This window comes from Corythoichthys intestinalis, chromosome 1 (genome assembly GCF_030265065.1).
Source record: "Corythoichthys intestinalis isolate RoL2023-P3 chromosome 1, ASM3026506v1, whole genome shotgun sequence".
Lineage (NCBI taxonomy): Eukaryota > Metazoa > Chordata > Actinopteri > Syngnathiformes > Syngnathidae > Corythoichthys > Corythoichthys intestinalis.
The window spans coordinates 21,966,419-21,987,048 of record NC_080395.1 but is presented as its reverse complement, the minus strand read 5'-3'; the positions used below and the strand labels follow the sequence as shown (position 1 = coordinate 21,987,048).

At 39.4% G+C, this 20,630-nt stretch overlaps 1 protein-coding gene across 3 annotated transcripts in view; it reads left to right on the top strand.

Annotated features, from left to right (window-relative positions):
• The window catches only part of slc7a10a (solute carrier family 7 member 10a), a 48,619-nt gene that overhangs the window by 7,499 nt on the left and 20,490 nt on the right, over positions 1–20,630 (top strand). The window contains exons 1-4 of one of the 3 annotated variants that reach the window (XM_057848104.1): positions 7,848–8,102; positions 11,166–11,370; positions 17,121–17,272; positions 20,274–20,399. In XM_057848104.1, the coding sequence (XP_057704087.1) occupies positions 11,285–11,370; positions 17,121–17,272; positions 20,274–20,399 (364 nt within the window). In that variant the 5' untranslated portion in view covers positions 7,848–8,102; positions 11,166–11,284. Of the gene's footprint in view, positions 1–7,847; positions 8,103–11,165; positions 11,371–13,804; positions 15,616–17,120; positions 17,273–20,273; positions 20,400–20,630 lie in introns of those variants that run through there. The other 2 variants (XM_057848089.1, XM_057848097.1) reach the window with 2 other exon arrangements.

Below are 20,630 nucleotides of genomic sequence, written 5' to 3'. Positions count from 1 at the left end.
CTAGTGATAAACTCATTTCAATTCACAGTAGAAACTTGTTTTTCTGTTTATTAGTTGTTTGTAGAACATCCTAGAATGATTTCCTGAGCAATGTATCGATAATCATTGTATCGCCATATCGTCAGATCATCGTTATCGTGAGCTTTGTATTGCAAATCGTATCGTATCGTGAGGTAACAAGTGGTTCCCACTCGATTATCATCATTACAGTGCTGTTGACTAGGGCTGCAGCTCTCGATTATTTTAGTAGTCAATTAATCTATCAACTAGTTCAGTGGTCCCCAACCACCAGGCCGCGGACTGGCATTTGCTACCGGGCCACATAGAAATAAATAATTTATTAACGACTGCAATCTGGCTTGTGGCTCTTGACACATAAATATCCCTGTCAACTTATTTGTACAGGTCGCCATCTAGTGGTTGGCCGCAATTACTAGAGTGTTTGCACACCTATAGCAGCCCAGCACCAGTCAATGTAAACAGTAACTTTAGCTGCTGTTGACTGTGTGCTGCGGGCGGCGAGTTCTTTGGACAGCTTTTTTACGGGGAAAAGGCCACCTGCTGAGCCTGAACAGGAGCCTACAACCAAGTCCATTCTGCATAATACGTGGCTAAAAGCTAGCAAACGAGGCAACAAAAGCGAATGCACTGAGAGCATCATACCTCATGGCGAACCGAATTGCCAAAGCTAAGAAACCTTTCACGATTGGAGAAGAACTCATTATGTTTGCGACCACAGATATTTGATGACAAGTTTTAGAACAGGCCGCTTTAAAAAAAAAAAAAAAAAAAAAAAAGGTTGATTCAGCGTATGGTGAGTGACATTTTCCCTGCACTTAATATTCGTTTTAAGCCTCGATTTGTTTCCTGTCATTTTCTGTCACACATTCCCAGTCTGTGGTGCAAAAAATGGTTGGGGACCACTGAACTAGTTAGTTCGAATGATCGAGCAATCGGATTAGAGACATTTAATGCGTTGCAGTATTAATTTTAGGAGATTGTACTTTCAAAAGAGCATTAAATGTGAATACAAAATAAAATTCCCTGCTATTTCGTCAAACTATGCAGAATTGCAATTTCATTTAAAAATTAGGGCTGTCAAACGATTAAAATTTTTAATCGAGTAAATTACAGCTTAAAAATTAATTAATCATAAGTAATCGTAATTAATCGCAATTCAAACATCTATAAAATATGCCATATTTTTCCGTAAATTATTGTTGGAATGGAAAGATAAGACACATGATGGATATATACATTCAACATACGGTAAATAAGTACTGTATTTGTTTATTATAACAATAAATCAACAAGATGGCATTAACATTATTAACATTCTGTTAAAGCGATCCATTGATAGAAAGACTTGTAGTTCTTAAAAGATAAATGTTAGTACAAGTTTTAGAAATTTTATGTTAAAACCCCTCTTATTGTTTTCGTTTGAAGAAAATTTGTAAAATTTTCATTCAAAAAATAAACTAGTAGCCCGCCATTGTTGATGTCAATAATTACACAATGCTCATGGGTGCTTAAACCCATAAAATTCAGTCACACCCAAGCGCCAGCAGAGGGTGACAAAACTCCAAAAAACACAAGTAACAAGTTGGCTTTGCATAGTGCTGTCATTTTAATCTGTTTGAGCGGGGCATGTGCGATAATTGCGTCAGATATTTTAACGTGATTAATTAAAAAAGTTAATTCCCGCCCGTTAACGCGATAATTTTGACAGCCCTATTAAAGATAATTAAAAATACCTAAGCTTAGCCTCAAAAGGTATAAGAAAATTAATAAATGAGGTTCTAAGTACAACAAAAGAACAATTGGCTAACTTGCATAGCAAAAGTCCACTAGCTTAAATTATCTAAAATGCTAACATTGTTTTTTACAATGCTTTGAAGGAATCATTCAAACCCCCCCCCCCCCAAAAAAAACAGCTAAATGTACCTATAAAAAAACATATTAACTCAAACAAAAACATACCTTATGTTGATCTTAACAGGGAGCAGCTGGATTCCGCCATGTTCAATGAGTTATGTCATATTCAGTGATGTAACTAGGAGGCAGTGTATCCACCCAAATCAATAAACTAAATGTATACACTTTCAAAAGAAACCATTACAATGCCACTCTAATTAAACCAATACTCGAAGCAGCAAAATTTGATTCGAAGCTTTTTTCTACTCGAATTACTCGAGTTAATCGAATAATCATTGCAGCACTACTGTTGACAAAGCAATTCAGTCCTTTTACTTTGATGGGTTGAATTTTTACACCGAACTACAAGTACGCATGAGGTTGGAAACACCTAACATTTTGGAATTCATAATCATTGAACATAATTGACCGGCGGCACGGTGGCTGAGTGGTTAGCACGTCTGCCTCACAGTTCTGAGATCAAGGGTTCAATCCCGGGCTTCGGCCTTCCTGTGTGGAGTTTGCATGTTCTCCCCGTGCCTGCGTGGGTTTCCTCCGGGAACTCCGGTTTCCTCCCACATCCCAAAAACATGCATGGTAGGCTGATTGAACACTCTAAATTGTCCATAGGTGTGAGTGTGTGCGTGAATGGTTGTGTGTCTCCTTGTGCCCTGCGATTGGCTGGCAACCAATTCAGGGTGTCCCCTGCCTACTGCCCGAAGTTAGCTGGGATAGGCTCCAGCACCTCCGCGACCCTCGTGAGGAATAAGCGGCATGGAAAATGAATGAATGAATGAACATAATTGTTAAAGAATGGCATGAGGAACATTCTAATGAAGTTGAGCATCTCGTATGGCCGGCACAATCCCCAGACCTCAACATTATTGAGCATTTATGGTCAGTTTTAGAGATTCAATTAAGAGGTCGATTTCCACCGCCATCGTCTCTAAAAGAGTCAGAGGGTATTCTAACTGAAGAAGGCTTAAAATTCCTTTGGAAACCAATTCACAAGTTGTATGAATCAATACCACGGAGAATTGAGGCTGTAATTGGCGCAAAAGGCGGACCTACACTATATTAAAATCGTATTTGTTGATTTATTTTTAAGGCGTTTCCATTATTTTGTCAAATCTCTGTACATCAAACACCCTTATGTTTAGTATGGAAATGGTTGTGGAGGGAATCAGTTTTCCACCTGGAGCTCGTCAAAACAAGTTTGCTAACTTTCGTCAAATAAACATGAATGCATAGACACATGCACCACCAAACCACGCTGTAAACGTACAAAGGAAGATTAACTGGGGGTTGGGGAGTGTTTGGGGAGCAGTTTATGACATAACAAAGACAATACAGCCATTACGCAACATCTCACATAGCCTCCACAAGTGAACGGGACAGGCATGAATGCTCATTTCTGCTGGTGCCGCATCATTAGCGGACTCTCGAAGATGCTGAGAACGCAACAGGGGTTGTGGTCTTTTATGTGGCATGATGAGGCGGCCATCGCGTGCCTCTAGAGATGAAATACAGTGAAAATTATACAGTAGTTCATTTTCATGCACGCAAACGTGGTTGTGTAATTTCTATCTTGATGACTTGACAGCAACACCAGATAGCCAACTATGTGAATTCAAGCATTTAAAAAGCCATGATAATCTGTACCGCTTATACTCACGAAGGATGTGGGATTCTGGAGCCAATCCCAGCTGACTTCTGGCATCACGTGGATTAAACTTAAAATAGTGGTGAGCGATATGGAAAAAATATCTATCACTGTTGGGACATTATATATTACGATAAGGATATGCCATGATTTCGTGTATTTTGGTGCTATTGCAATTTTGTTGTACTTGTTGCAATGACAAAGAAAGTTGTATTCTATACTATTTTTAGTATTTGCTGAAAAAAGTTCTTCATAAAAGTTAATTATGTGTTTGTCATTGTTAGTGGCTGATTCTTTTTCCAGTGTAATAGTAGTGACTTTTGTTTACTGTTTGATTTATTTATGCACCACATGTATGTGTTGTGTGGTGATTTATCACACACCTGGTTTGCTGGTGTAGACAGATCTAACTGCTGTTTCGGATCATTGGTTTAAGAACTTTCAGCTGAGTACAGTGAATTTTTATAATATGTCATATAAATTGACGATAGTGACGATAGAAATAATTTATGATGATACATGATTCACTAGTGTTTTTGCCTTTGTATATCTTCATATCGCCCAAAACTACCTTAAACAGCTCAGCAGGCAATCATAGAGCACATAGGCTACGTTCAGACCGCAGCTTGAAGTTACCCAAATTGGATCTGTTTGCCTCTGAACCGAGTGAGATTCTTACATGGTAGTCTGAACATGCCAATTCACACCAAATCTGATATTTTCAAATCCGACTTAGGCCACTTGGTTTTACCATAGACATGGAATAGCCTTTTTGGAATGTGACTGCAGTCTGAACAGTCTGGTGACCCAAAACTGGAATTCATGCAATAATGACCTCAATTGCTCAGTACCCGGTGAAATTGAATCTTAAACAAACATGGGGAATGGAACAGAGGAGCAGTGGAGAGATGCAAAGTATTACAGCTAGTAAGTATTTGGGCAAATAAAACAAATCAAAGGCAATTGAGGGATTGTCTTGTTATTGATGTTCTACACACGTGACTCACTTTAGGGCCGTTATGTTCAGAGGATACACACAATGGTCAGTCAAGCCACACAAAAAGATCAGACATGAGAAAAAAAATCAAATTTGTGCATTATTATCTGCAGTCTGAATGTAGCCCTCTGGACAGAGACAAACACTTGCACCCACGCTTACGCTGCCTGCACCAAAGCAATGATGTCATTTCTTATAAAATAACCCTTGTAAATGTGTTACCGCGACTAGCGTGGGTTTATTTGCATTTTTGAGGATTAGAATAATTCACTGCTGTGTATTTGCATTTAGTTCTCTGAGACATGCAATCGTATATCATGTTTGGAAATGAGCTTGCTCCTATTCTAGTTAGACTCCAGTCTTGATGAGTAAACTCTGGTGAGCTGAAGTCCAACTTCAGGTCAAACTGCGTTGCAGTTTGTTAATTCTGATGCAAGGTGATATGAGCTGATGTAAACATGAACTCAAAATCCTTGATCGTCTGCTCCTGCTACTTTAATTCATTGGCTGCCAATGACGTGAATTTACTTTATCGCTCGTAGATGTTGAAGTCAGTATACATCTCACTTAATGCAATCATGTCCATAAATGGAGTTGTTTTCCATATAAAACCGCTGACAGTTAGTTTTGCCTCAGATAATCATGGACTTTTAACTACCAACCAGCAAGGCTCATGACCTATCTTGCATGATGTGTTAATCACCAAACAGACACACCTCCTTTTAAGTACAGCATATAAGCAACGCCGAGCTCTCTGTTCAGTGTGCATTCCTCCACACAGCTTTTGTTCTGTCATTGAATGCACCCAGAAATTTCTGAAATTAAAACTGCGCAGTAACAATCTCTTGCCTCCAGTCTTTTATCTAGCAATCCAGTCTAGCCGTCTCACCTGAATTGAAAACGAACAAATGAACTACGACTGCCTCCAACAATGTCCATCCTTTTAAATTGAGAGGGTGGCAGGCTCCCTCCCAATTCAAATGGATTAGACGTCTACCGCCGTCAAGGGTGGACAATTAGTTCATTTACATGCATCTTTGAGTATCTACCTAAAGCAGCATTGTTATATCTACCTAAAGCAGCATTGTTAACTGAAAACAGATAAGAGGTCCTTATTAACAAAAGCAGAGAAGACATCTAAGGTCCACACCAGTGTTATTTTCGTCAACGATGACGATAATGAAAATATTTTGTCAACAAAAACTTTTTTTCATGACGATGATGAGACAATAACGATCTAAAAACGTGCTTTGGGAGACAGAACGAGACAAATACCAGTTGTCATCTAACGAGATGAGAACGAGACGAAAATGCGCAATAGTCAAATGTTCACAGTGTGTGACATTTTAATGTGTTGTTAGCCTGCATGTAACAGTTTCTGGTTGTGTCACTCATGTGATGTGCTGTGCTCTCTCGACTGACCAGTGAGTCATTTCCAGTCTCCATTCAGGCTTGCACAAATGATAAGATTTGTTTTCTTATCTTAGCCAATGGAGAATATACAATATTGCTTTAGCCTTTAGGGTCTGTGCTGAGTGATTGTCACACACTAAATGTAACTTGTAGCGTTAGCATAGCATTCACATTAGGCTAATGTTAATGGCAAGCGTCCTCTTAAACTCTTCGACAATTTTTTCTTTTTTTTTTTTTTTTACATTCAATTCATGGCGTCCAGGTGGGTATAATTATTTGAAAATAATGCACTTTTGCTGCTGAGTGTGTATTATCATCAAGTTATCATCAAGTGTCCTGTATTTAGTTTACATTTTTCTAGTGTTGCACCGATACCATTTTTTGCTCCTGATACCGACCGATACCTGGCTCCTAAGTATTGCCATCGGCTGATAAATTTTTTGAGAAACATGTTAAAAATTGTTTGTTTTATAAGTATTAAGTTACTGCATACTCTCTTAAATGTAAAATAATTGCTTTCGATGCTCGGTCAGACACTGCTTAAAAATATTTGTGAAACAGGAAAAAAGACTAATATACTGTAAATTTTATGAGTGCACTGTTACATTAGCACGTTAGCTCAGCTCATATATTAATCATTTTTGCTAGGAGACTACACAAGTTCGATAGCTTCCTTTCGCCCCATTTTACAGTGTGTGACATTTTAATGTGTAGTTCGCCTGCATGTAACAGTATCTGGCTGTGTCACTCATGTGATGTGCTGCACCCCCTCGACTGACCAGTGAGTCATTTTCAGTCTCCATTCAGGCTTGCACAGATGATAAGATTTGTTTTTTAAAAAATTTTTTTTATCTTAGCCAGTGTAGAATATACAATGTTGCTTTAGCCTTGAGGGTCTGTGCTGAGTGGTTGTCACACACTAAATGTAACTAGTAGCGTTAGCATTGCATTCGCATTAGGCTAATTTTAATGGCGAGCGTCCTCTGAAACTCTTGGACAACTTTTTTTTTTTTTTTACATTCAATTTGTGGCGTCCAGGTGGGTGTGATTATTTGGAAATAACGCACTTTTCCTGCTGAGTGTGTATTATCATCAAGTTAGGGTTGTCCTTGGAGACACAATACGTGCTAGTTGGAAACCTTTGTTTATTTATTTATTCTGGCAGTAAATGTTTTAAATTTTATAAACGAAAACTATTTTAGTAGACGTCGACAAAAACTAAACGAAATTGGTCTTGAGTTTTCATCAACAAAAACTAGATGAACACATTTTTAGATTACTAAAATATGACTAAGACTAATAAATATTATCATCCAAAAGACTAAGACCAAGACGAAAATTAAAAGGGCCGCCAAAAAAAAAACAAAAACAAAACACTGGTCCACACAGCACTGATTAGCAAATATTAAATAAAAGCGCTTGTTGTCTTTTAAATAGAAAGTCAAAACTTGTAAATTAGCTGCTCCTCCCTTCAAGCTGCACTATAATGGACCCCATAGGGCCAATTACTGGTTACGGTTACCATGGTAGTACTTCCATTGAGAAAGATGTAAACATCAAAGGGACAAAAGCAGTTTATTGGTAGCTACCAGAAAAATATGATGACAACCATAGAGCGGGAAATGGAATCGCTGATCTAGGAAAGTGTCTCATTATGAGCAGTATACTTAATGACGGCAAATAATGAAAATAGTTATAGAAGGGCTTCTGTGTTTAAGTTAATGCGTGGAATGACTATCCACCATACATTGTTTGAAAGTACTAAGGTCATAACAATTATTATGAGTAATTGTTTTTACATGAGGTAAACTGGCTTGGAAGGATTTCGTTTTTTATTCTTCTAAAGAAACATTGCTAGCTTCACAACCAACCGCTAACCAAGTCCCAATTTGTTTGCTCCGCCCACCTCAATACTCATTCTGTTTGTCGTGATACATCGACATCAACAGCCCAGCCTTTTTACAGTGCAGTCAATTAAAGAGGCGTGAGAAAGTGTCAAGAGGGGGCGACTGGTGGGACGAGAACTAAAGCCTAAAAAGTGTCCAGTAGGTGGAAGGATAGTCATCCCGATTCCTAGGACTCAAGAAGGATGGGAGGGAGCCAAAGAAGGGGAAGGTAATAAATCGAACCAGCCCCATTGGTTGTGAATTAGAGGGAAGTCCATTACTATGCTAAAAGCAAAACACGACTTTTCGACTCCCATTTAAACCTAGGAACTCCTTCGACTTGCAACTGCTGCTTAATCTGACCCACAGAGCATTTACTTTATCAAGTGTCCTTTATTTAGTTTACTAGTGTTTAGTTTTCTAGTGTTGCACTGATACCATTTTTGCTCCTGATACTGATATCTGGCTGTGTTGTATCAGCCAATTTTGGTACCACATTTTTTTTGGGAGAAATGTTATAAATAGTTTGTTTTATAAGTACTAAATTACTGCATGCTTTCCTGAATATAAAATATTTGCTGTCATGGCTTGGTCAGACACTGCTTAAAAATGTTTGTGAACAGGAAAAAAGACTAATATAAACTTTGTGAGTGCACTGTTACATTAGCACGTTATCTTAGCTCATGTACAAATCACTTTTGCTACAAGACTACACAGGTTTGCTAGCCTACTTTCCCCCAATTTTACTACCTTTTAACAAAGCCAGCATCTTTATAGACGCTTATGTCAATATCAGTGTGCTAGTTATGGTATTTGGTAACACTTTATTTGACAGCGGCGCTATATGACTATCATTAGACCATCAAACTTTGTGAGTGCACTGTCACATTAGCACATTAGCTTAGCTCATGTACTAATCACTTTTGCTACAAAACTACACAAGTTTGCTAGCCTACTTTCCCCCAATTTTACTACCTTTTAACAAAGCCAGCATCTTTATAGATGCTTATGTCAATATCATTGTGCTAGTTATGGTATTTGGTAACACTTTATTTGACAGTGGTGCCATATAACTGTCATTAGACCATCATAAATATGACATGACACTGTCATGAGCATTTATGAATGCTTATAACAGACGTCATTTAGTGTTATCTGGCAAATTATCTTATTTTTGAATGGATGTTAAAGAGCCAAGCTGGTCATAAATGGATTTAGTGACATAATTTGCCAGTGGCGCCATATGACTGTCATTAGACCATCAAACTTTGTGAGTGCACTGTTACATTAGCACGTTAGCTTAGTTCATGTACTAATCACTCTTGCTACAAGATTACACAAGTTTGCTAGCCTACTTTCCCCCAATTTTACTACCTTCTAACAAAGCCAGCATCTTTATAGATGCTTAAGTCAATGTCAGTGTGCTAGTTATGGTATTTGGTAACACTTTATTTGACAGTGGCGCCATATAACTGTCATTAGACCTTCATAAATATGACATGACACTGTCATGAGCATTTATGAATGCTTATAACAGATGTCATTTAGTGTTATCTGGCAAATTATCTCACTTTTGAAAGGATGTTAAAGAGTCAAGCTGGACATAAATGGAGTTAGTGACATAATTTACCGGATGACAATGACATAAGCATTCAGTAATGCCCCTGATAGTGTCATGTCATAATTATGACGGTCATATGACAGTGTTATGACTCTGCTGTCAAAAAAGTGTTACCTATTAACCCATATAAATCAAGAAATAAGCCGGACTGGACTACAAGCCGCAGGATTCAAAACGGAGGAAAAAAGTAGCGGCTTGTAGGTCGAAAATTATGGTATACGTTTAGCCACCATTTGAAATATAGGCGGTAACATCGAAAATATGAATGCTTAATTGGAAGAATAAAAATTCCTCTCCTTGACTTTCATTTTCCATCTTGCAAAAAAGTATTCAAAAAAATGTGTTCTTGTCTTCGAACGCGTTTGGAATCAGCGGGAAGAGCGACAACCGGTGGCGTTTAGAAACTAAGTGTACACATTTCACGGCATCGGTCCATTAATTCTTAGTACTCGCCGATACCAATACTTGCATTTTTGTGCTGTATTGGGGCCCCTTCCGATATTAGTATCGGTGTAACACTACTTTTTCCCTCATTACAATTTTCATTCTAAATGAGCTGTGATTTTTTTCGGGGGGACTTCCCTGAACTCCTAGCCAGCCAATCATAGCTCAAGATGAGCAATAATATAAATGATAATAATAGGCAGAAAACGCAGACAAGGCTGAAAAAGCAGTTTCTGCTCTTGCAAATAAACTGCTGTATTTGAAGCCAAAAGAACTGTTGCGTTTGATAGAACAATATGTCTATATGCTGCCATAGCAGATTCACGGCGCATTAAGTCCCCGAACTATTGTCTCTTTTACCCTGGAAACCCCTGTTTACAGACATCGCGCAACCGCTTTTGTTTCAACCTAGCTATAAAAAGAAGCTAAGTAATCGTATTTATTATTCGAAATGGCTGTCATTTTTAGCTTAGAATCATTAATTGATGTCTAATATTTAGTTAAAAAAAAAAAATCTTAAAAAAATTATTCACTCGCATATTTTAAACTTTTAAACAAATTATGTCACAATAAAAAAATTGGCGTCCGTAAAAAAGTCACGGATATCTACATCATAACTATTCCTTAATTGAATTTTTTTCATTACTGTCACATTTTCCCCAATATTTTAGTTGATAAATAATCGATCCAAAGAAAGAAAAATTGAAAACAAATGTTTAAAAGGGTAAATATATGAAAAAGAACATCTCGACCACTCCTTGGTGTCTGCGATTTCTGCATCGCGACCCTTGTTATATTACCATGTTTCACCCATAAAATCTCCCCAAAATCCGGCTGTGGCCATTCACATCTGTGTCTTGACACTCGGTGATACATGCTACATGGAGTTTTTGGATCGAAACAAGGTAAGTACGCGATAATACCTCGTTAAAACCATGGCGTCTTTAATTCTGCTCTCGCGTGCTCTCACCTCCAGTTAGGGTTTTGCTGTTTAAAAAAATGTTTTTTTTTTGTTTTTTTTTTAAATGCCCTCCTGTTCAAAATTTCTCTTCCCTCAGAAAATTGAGATTTTAAGCTTTCCAATGATATATCACACACGCATATAGGACAATTTTGACATTTGGCCAAATTGGGGGAACTTCAAATCACCTAAGTGTTTTCCGCCAATAATAAATGATGTCGAGTTATCTTTTCTGGTTTTTGATCAAGTCTGCTTCCCTTTCTCAGGAAACATCATCGGTTCAGGCATCTTCGTGTCCCCCAAAGGCGTCTTGGAGCATGCCGGCTCAGTCGGACTGTCGCTCATCGTGTGGGTGTGTGGAGGAGGGATCTGTGTGCTGGGTTCCATGTGCTACGCCGAGCTGGGCGTCACCATTCCCAAATCGGGCGGAGACTACTCATACGTGACGGAGATCTTCGGCGGGCTCGTCGGGTAAGACTGTGATGTCAGCAGTGGTGGATGCTGGCATTTCAAGGAGGTTAAGCTCAAAGTGTGTCCGCCTGTGAGTGCTTTGTGACGGTAAAGGGGCTTAGCGCCACCCGCTGCTTGGTAGGGAAAGAAACTACAGTCCCTGACAAAAGTCTTGTCGCTTATCCATTTTGTAGAAAACAATTGCTAATAACTTGACTTTTAACTATTCAATTGGTTTCAGAAATAGCTCATATGAAAGCTAAGACCCTCCCAAATGATGTTGAATCTACAAAAATATATTTGTTTCACTGAAAAAAGATTTATCATTTAATGAAGACATAAATGTCAAATTTTGGCAAGACAAAGGTTTTGTCGCCTACAGAAAGTAGTGTGAAAATTGAACAAAAAATGTACTTCAAATATAAAAATATGTTACATAACATAAGTGAATTAAGTAGTGGTGCTGTGAGATCCAAATTTAATATTTTGTATGATTCCCATGGGCTTGAAGGACTGCATTCATGCGATCTCTCGCACACCCCCATACTGGATGTAACCCCAGACCATCATTTTGCCACCACCAAACTTCACTGTTTTCTGAGTGAATTTCGGATCCATGCGAACTCCAGTAGGTCTCCTGCAATATTTGCGGCGACTGTGCTGTAATTCAACGGAAGATTCATCTGAAAAATCCACCTTCTGCCACTTTTCCAGCATCCATCCTTTTGACAGGCTGTGGGCCTTGGCAAATGCCACCTGGTTTTTTAATTATTTGCACCCGAGAGATCTGCAGGGTTGAGGGCAACATAAATAATATAATAATAATAATAATAATAAATAAATTAGTCTGAAATATCAGCAAATCTTAGCTGCCTCTTACATTCCTAACCATAAAAAGGGACAAATTCTGCTGCAGGATGGTGCTCAATCACATCCTTCAATCTCTACCTCAAAGTTCCTCAAGGCAAAGAAGATCAAGATCCTCCAGGACTAGCCAGCCCAGTCACCAGACATGAACATCATTGAGCATGTCGTAGGATGAAAGAGGAAGCATGGAAGACGAAACCCAAGAATGTTGATGAACTCTGGGAGGCATGCAAGACTGCTTTCTTTGATGTTCCTGATGACTTCATCAATAAATTGTATGAATCCTTGCCGAACCGCATGGATGCAGTCCTTCAAGCAAATCTTTTTTCAGTGAAACAAATATATTTTTGTACATTCAACATCATTTGGGAGGGTCGTAGCTTTAATATGAGCCATTTCTGAAACCAATTGAATAATTACAAGTCAGGTTATTAGCAATTGTTTCTACAAAATGGATAAGCGACAAGACTTTTGTCAGGGACTGTAGAATGACAGAAATCATTTTACAAATACAAGCAGCTACAAAAGAGAACAACCACCAGAAATAGGAGCTTGATTTTTTTCGCTAGTCGTTTTTCAACGAAGAAAGTTTCGCTAGGATGATTAGGAAAGTGTCCAGTTCAACTCAGAACAACGGAATTAAAAATGAAAAATTCTTCCCGCACATGTTAAACAACAAAAGCTCATTTCGCTGTCAATCAAAAAGGGATTCAGCCTCAAACTGATCATCCAATCATCATGTAGAAAAGCAGAGCGCCCAGGCCAGCCAAGCCCCGCCCACTGCTCATAGACCTTCAGAGATGCACAGCGTTCGATGGGTGGGACAAACCCAGCCTTTAGCCAATGACTCGTCTTGTTTCGCAGTAGTGGAACAATGCACTCTCGGCTGTGGAGATTCGCAGCGTCCACACTGTTTCAAGGACTATGAAGCTGCACGAATGAACGATAAGTAAGCCTCATCCTAAGCAGTGAGAAAGAAGCTAATTCATTTTATTACTTATTTTTTGACATTTTAGGGGAAGCTGAGCTTCCCTTGCAGTCTTCGAGCAATCGCTCCTGGATTTCAATGATTTGCGTATGTGGGAGCTACCTTTAAGCTCATGTTGAAAACAATTTTGGGCAAATCAAGTCGAGTCCTCACTAAATTCCAAAAGTACTTGGGTTGAGCTAATGAAATTATACAGTCTTGCTTAGACAGAAAATTGATTAGCCACTTCATGTTTGGCATACAGTACATTGTATTCGTTAGTGGTCCTTGAAAAAAACATTTTTTTGGTGATGTTTTTTATCACTTGTGTTGTTGAATAGCTTCCTTTATTTAAACTATAATGTTAAACTGTAATTTTCTATTTTTGTAGCGGTTGTGTCTACTACTTTTGTAGTACCATAAGTGTTTTCATATCTATTATTTAGTAGTATACTCCAAGTAATGTATGGATTTATTTATTTTGTGGTCATTTTTATAGACATTTACTAATATTTGTTTTACACTTTCCTCTTTTTTGCTTTCTTAATTGTTCTATATTATGTGGCAACTAAGTCCGCTTACTGCAGTGCTTCTCAATTATTTTCTGTTGCGCCCCCCCAAGGAAGACGTCAATGTTTCGCGCCCCCCAAACTCTCTGCCGCCACTGTAAATAGTATCATTTGTCAATAAAATTACTATTATAAGTGCGCCTCTGCCTAACATTGTGTCCTTTTTTCTATTAAAAAGTAACATAACCTTATAATAATTTGTTTAGTTTGTAACAAAAAAGACAACGCGCATCAATTTGCCTGAATTTAAAAAAAAGTCACATCCAAACTGTAAAAATACACTCAAGGTACATTTTTTGACCATTTTATTACTGAAAAATAATAAAATGTGGTAAAATCAGTCAATAAGAACAAATTCAAATTGATTAGAAACATTAACTCAGGAGGACAATATGCGAAAAAATTCAACTGAATACAGTAGAAGAAAAAAAAGTGTCTTTGGACAGAAGGACAGATTTTATTTTTGATACTCACAGTATCATCTCCTTTGTAATGGTGTGGGGTTATTTTGTACTGAGCATGCTAACAGTGCTCACTGGTTTACTGATATAACACTGACAAAGCGGGACGATTGTTGGCAATATTCGGCACGTTTTTGCTGAAAAACAATCAAGCGGCTTAGCAATGAGATTGGGGTCCAATGTCTTTAAGTGGCGTCTTAATTGATTTGGCTTCCGGCTGTCCGCTATAATCATTTTTAGATACAGTAAACAGTGGTCTTTCCTCATCTCCCACTGTATTAAAACTCAAAGCCAAAAGGCAAACGGCCCGAAAAAAGCGCATTCTAGGCGGCCGAGGGAGAACCGTAGGTGAGGGCGATCGTCGTGACGATCCCAAGCCGAAAATGGTACTTCTTGAGCGGACACGTGACAACCGGTGAAGACAGAGGGTCGCTGTGTGAGTTTGGCTGGAAAACGGCTTTCGAAAACGGCGCACAGATCTTCATATCTCTTTTCTGTGTGCTCTTGCTTAGTTCAAAAATACTGCACGCACTCTGAAAATGAGAGCGCCACTGCCACCCACTGAGTGTATGTGCAAGTACACTTTATTCTAGTACGGAGAGAAAAAAAAACATGTTCCCCGAGGTCACATGCACCACCCCTGGCATCGCTCAGGGCGCGCCCCACTATTTGAGAAGTACTGCAATAAAGCAACACTTTCTTTTTACGTTTTAGTTGATTTTAGCGACGCCGGTGGTCAAAAGCGGTAGTGTTTTGCCTTAAAGGGTATGTAACGGCAAAGGGGGTGTGAGACATCAATAGAACCGTTATGTGCCAAGATAACAAATATTGATAAAGTTAACAAAAAAATCAATCACATTAATGAGCAATTATCGAAAATAGATCAACATTTCCGAAAGTGTTCTGGAAACAGCCGAATGGGGCGGCGACGTCACAACAAGTGATTGACAGTCGAGGCAGAGCCAGGTGCCATTGTTTTTTATCGACGAGAGAGTAGCGTTCGGGTTTGTTTGACCAAAACATCACTAAAATGGCTCAAAACTGCTGTGCTATGTGGTGTACAAATAGCTATTTATCGGAATATAGTATCCATGAGTTCCCGAACGCGAAAAAAAAAAGGCTGGACTACGCAGACAATGGGTAAAGTTCGTCCGTGCAAAGAGGGCTAATTTTCTAGACCCAGCCTCCGGCACGGTTTTCTGTTATTTTCCACCTGAAAGCTTCTTGAACTATGGACAAGTGAAATCGGGTTTTGCTGCATGATTGCTGCTCAAAGCAGATACGGTGCCCACCATACATCAGCCACCTAAATGTCCCGAGATATCAAGAAAGAGGATGATGACTGGCAAAGGAGGCTAAAGCTAAGCAAAGGAGGGGAGCAGCCAAGCTCGAAATGGCCAGAGTGAGTACTCTTTTATAATAAAAAAATATCACGCATTGGATACAGGACTGGACACATGTATAAATTATCGCTCGTAAAATATATAGAACAAATCCTCTGATCCCATTCATATTTGTGTCTGTTGGCAGTGCGAAAAACTATGATAGCGCAATAAATGATAATTATTCTATACATTACTTTATTTTGCGGTCACGGTGTATCAGCTTCACAAAAAGAAATGCAAAAAATATCATTCGTTGTTTCCCACACGATCTGCTGCCGATGTTTCATCAGTGTCATTGCTCCCCTCAATGACCGTTTCATTACGCTGCATTGGCGTTCGTTTGGGCTCAAATTGGTAACCTAAAACACCAATTAAAGCTTCGTAACCCTCCTCGTCACCATTAGATGAACATTCGTTACGTCCTTCTATGTCGGATTCGTCGCTGAAACTAGAAACGAAATTGTCTGCCATCATCGCCGCCATTCAGTATTAAAGCACTGAGCCTTTTTTCTTGTTGAAGAAACACCCCTCACTGTCAATTCTGAATTCTCTTTTATTGACAACGAGGGGTGTTTCTTCATGAGGGAACCTGGAATATGTGCAGGACAAACACAATGCAACAGCATAAACAGCTCAAAACACCGCTAATTCTCCCCTCACTAGAAGGAATTATATTGATGCAGACAGGCGCTGCCCCTCTAGTGGCCGGTGGCACTCTCTTCACTTGTAATGATGTCACACACACAATCTGCCAGATCTCGGGCGCCGGTCGTTTTAGCTTGACAATCGAGCCAAATTTCTCTCATTTTCTTGTGTGTAATTACACAAAGTGGCATGATATGAATACAAAAGGCATGTGTTTATGGATAAATGATGGAATATTAACATTTTCCCAGGGCATGACATACTCTTTAAGGAAGACAGCGTTTCCCATGAGGACCAGAGCTGTGTTTCCCATGAGGACCAGCGCACACCAGCATAGTGTCGTAAATCAAAATGGTCACCTGCAGATGGCTTATGACGTTAACAACCGTGTGGCTTAGTGTGGCTAAACACGGGTTGATGGTGGGGTGAGGCTCTGCCATTTAGCAGAATTCGCGCGAAAGCGTTAGCATCGACTTCCACCTTTGTAATGCATGGGGAAAGTGACGTATGCCATAAAGCAGTCAGCACATTTGTAGGTTTTTTTTGTGTGTGGCAGGGTTCCCGCCACCCTTCTCAAAGTTAATTAATGTGGGTGAAAGTGATCCAGACCCCCTCAAGATATAAAAGAGGTGCCATTATACTACTAGTGTTGTCAGTCGACATATCACAAATGTTATGAAAATATTTTATAAAGGTTGAAAAGTTAGCTAGTGTTGCTTTAAATCAGCATTCATGATGTTGCTCCTATGTACAAAAAAAGCTAACGAAAAAGCAAACCTGCATAGTTTTTTCTTTGATGCTTCCTGAAATAAGGTCTGACGTAACAGTATTATTTTACACATAAATCCCTTAGTGTAGTTTGTTCTGTGTGCTTTAGATTCCTGTTGCTATGGAGCGCCGTGCTAATCATGTATCCGACCACGCTGGCTGTCATCGCTCTCACTTTCGCCAACTATGTGCTTCAGCCGGCTTTCCAAAACTGCGTGACGCCATACGCCGCCACCCGGCTGCTGGCCACCATCTGCGTCCGTGAGTAGCTTAATCCAATTTTCATTAATTGGGGTTTATTTATTTGCTTCAAGTATTATTATTTTTTTTTTTATATTTTTTTAGTCAATCCGCTTGTACTATGAAATTCCACAGCGTTTTGTCTCGAGCTGTGGGAAATTCTTACTCAAGAGTGATTTCAAGGTGTTTCACAGTCACGCATCAAAGTATGTGTCAACTTCGACTGCAGGAATGCAGGCCATGTGACATCTTTCACTGAAATTGCTCTTACACGTCTACAGCAGCAACATGAAAAAAAAGAGAAGAAAAAGGTCAAGAGCTTTCTTACTACTACTTTAACGACCACATTCCACGGAAGGAATTCACCTTCATATGTAGCAGTAGAGTAAGGGCTGAACCAACCATTCATTGCTTTTTTGCAAATATATATGATTTTTGTAAATGCTCTTAAGTGCTCAAGTGATAAGGTAAAGTGCGCCTCACTGTTGAACAAATTAACCAGCAGAACATGGCTATGCTTATTTTTTTGCCATTACACATTTAACTCATTGGCTGCCATTGACAGCGCTAGATGTCCAACCCATTCTGACTGGGAGTACCGGATAAACAAACGTTCATTCGCCCCTCCCAGTTGAAATGAATTGGACATCTAGTGCCATCAATGGCAGCCATTGAGTTAAATGAGTAGCAAAAACAATAAATAAATAAACACAGCCCTGTTCTGCTGGTTAATTTGTTCACCATTTTGTCTCAAAAGCTTTTTTTTTTTTTTTTAAGTCACGTAACAGTGTCTCGTCTGCCATTTTGTCACCGGTCGCGTAACAGTTTTTTTTTTTTTTTTTTTTTTTTTACCTTATTTTATTAATATGATGTGTAATACATGTTTTTGGACAGTTATTTTGAGATTTTGGAGATATTTAGGGGTACTTAAAGGATTAACTCCGACTAACGCGGGAATTCAGGTTACGTCGCCCGCATAGTAATGTTACTCGTTTGTAGCCCAGGGACTACCTGTATATACAGTCGTATGAAAAAGTATCTGAACCTTTTGGAATTTCTCACATTTCTGCATGAAATCACCATCAAATGTGATGTGATCTTTGTCAAAATCACACAGATGTAAAAACAGTGTCTGCTTTAACTAAAACCACCCAAACATTTATAGGTTTTCATATTTTAATGAGGATAGCATGCAAACAATGAAATAAAGGCGAAAAATAAGTGAACCCTATGCCTAAGGAGACTTAAAAAGAAATTGAAACCAATTTTTACCAAAAAATTTCAGTCAAGTGTGTGCCCAATCACTGATGAATGGTTTAAAGCTGCCCTGCCCACTATAAAACACACACCTGGTAAGACGTGTCTTGATGAGAACCATTATCTGATGTGCATCATGGCTCGGTCAAAAGAGGTGTCTGAGACCTGCGATCAAGGATTGTTGATCGTTGAACCATCTCTAAAAATCTGGATGTTCATCAATCGACAGTCAGAGAAGTTGTCTACAAATGGAGTCTAGCACTGTTGTTTCGTTCCCAAGGAGTGGCTGTCCACCAAAGATGATGCCAAGAGTTCACGGCAAAATACTCAGAGAGGTAAAAAAGAACCCTAGATTGTCTGTTAAAGACTTACAGAAATCACTGGCAAAGACCAATAGCTGTGTGCACACATCAACTATATGTAGAACTACGGCCAAGAATGGTGTTCATGGGAGGACTCCACGGAGGAAGCCACTGCTGTCTAAAAAAAACATTATTGCTCGTTTAATGTTCGCAAAAAGGCATTTGGACACTCCACAGAAGTTTTGGCAAAATATTTTGTGAACTGATGAAACCAAAATTGAATTGTTTGGGAGTAACACACAACGTCATGTGTGGAGGAAAAATGGAACAGCTCACCAACATCAGCACCTCATCCCCACCGTGAAGCATGGTGGAGGGAGCATCATGACTTGGGGCTGTTTTGCTGCCTCGGAGCCTGGACAACTTGCAATCGTCAATGGAAGAATGAATTCAAAATATTAAATGTGATGTTCACTGACTTATTTTTCCCCTTTCTGTCATTGTTTCGATACTATCCTCGTTAAAATATGAAAACCTGTAAATGTTTGGGTGGTTTTAGAAAAAGTAGACACTATTTTTTTCATCTGTGTGATTTTGACAAAGATCAGATCACATTTGATGGTGATGTTATGCAGAAATGTGATGAATTCCAAAAGGTTCAGATACGTTTTCATCCCACTGTACATTAAATAAACTCCTTCCTCACCCATCCCCCCATCTCCCCTTGTAGGGTGGATGGCTGTTCATATCAAGCTCGGGTCATCTACCAGAGGCCTGGGAGCTTGCTGCCTTGCTCATTTTTTTTCTAAGAATAGGAACCCTATAAGAGCCCACAGCACTCTAAAAATGTTAGTATTCTGCTGCTGAACTTTTAGCTCCCACTGGCACACAGATTTACCTGCGCTGTCACTTTCCATGACGCCTGGCGCCTCCCTCCAGTCAGCGGAAAGACGGACGCTGTAGGCAAGGGGGACTCTGCAGCATTACAGCGGAGAGAAAATAGGGGGGCAGCGGAGGGGTTGTTCATCAGCTCGGTCTCACAGCAAAGCTGCAGCCAAAAATTCACAGCGGAAGCAGTTTGAGTGGTGGGAGGAAAAGTTGTGCCCCTTGATGGATGCACTAGAACGCCCCCCTGTGAGAAAGAGTGCGGAAAGGGCATGAAGTCAAAAAAGTTGCACACTTGTGGGCTAATAACCCTTTGAAAACTGCAAGGACACACATATCGTGAACATGACTGCAAGTTTAGATACTTCGAATATATTTTGAGATTATAGACAATCAGTTGAGGCGGTTGTTTACTACTGCACGCTAACTTGCAATAGCATTAGCAAGTTCAGCAGAGAAAACGGTGATGGTATCCTTTCTCATTCATTCAGCACAAAGAAACATACAAGGATGACTTTTGAAGTCAGCAACGTCACCAATAAAACGCTGAATAACATTTACAACCATTTTTGTTGCAGTTTTCCTGACATGGGTGAACTGCTACAGTGTGCGCGGGGCAACAAGAATCCAGGATGTGTTTACGGTGGGGAAACTGCTGGCTCTGGTTCTCATCATCGTTGTGGGACTGGTTCAAATCGGCCGAGGTAACCATCCTAAGGCTAAAGAGCTTCATTCCTCTACGTTTGGCGCATTGTTGTTTTCGTCAACAATGACGATATCAAAAACATTTCTTCGACGAATTATGTTTTCATGACGACGACGGGCTAAAAACGTAGCTTGCGAGGCTAGAATATAATGAGACGAATGCCAGTTTTCGTTTGACGAGACGACAACAAACGACGAAAATGCGACCTAGTTTCTGTCTATGTTCACAA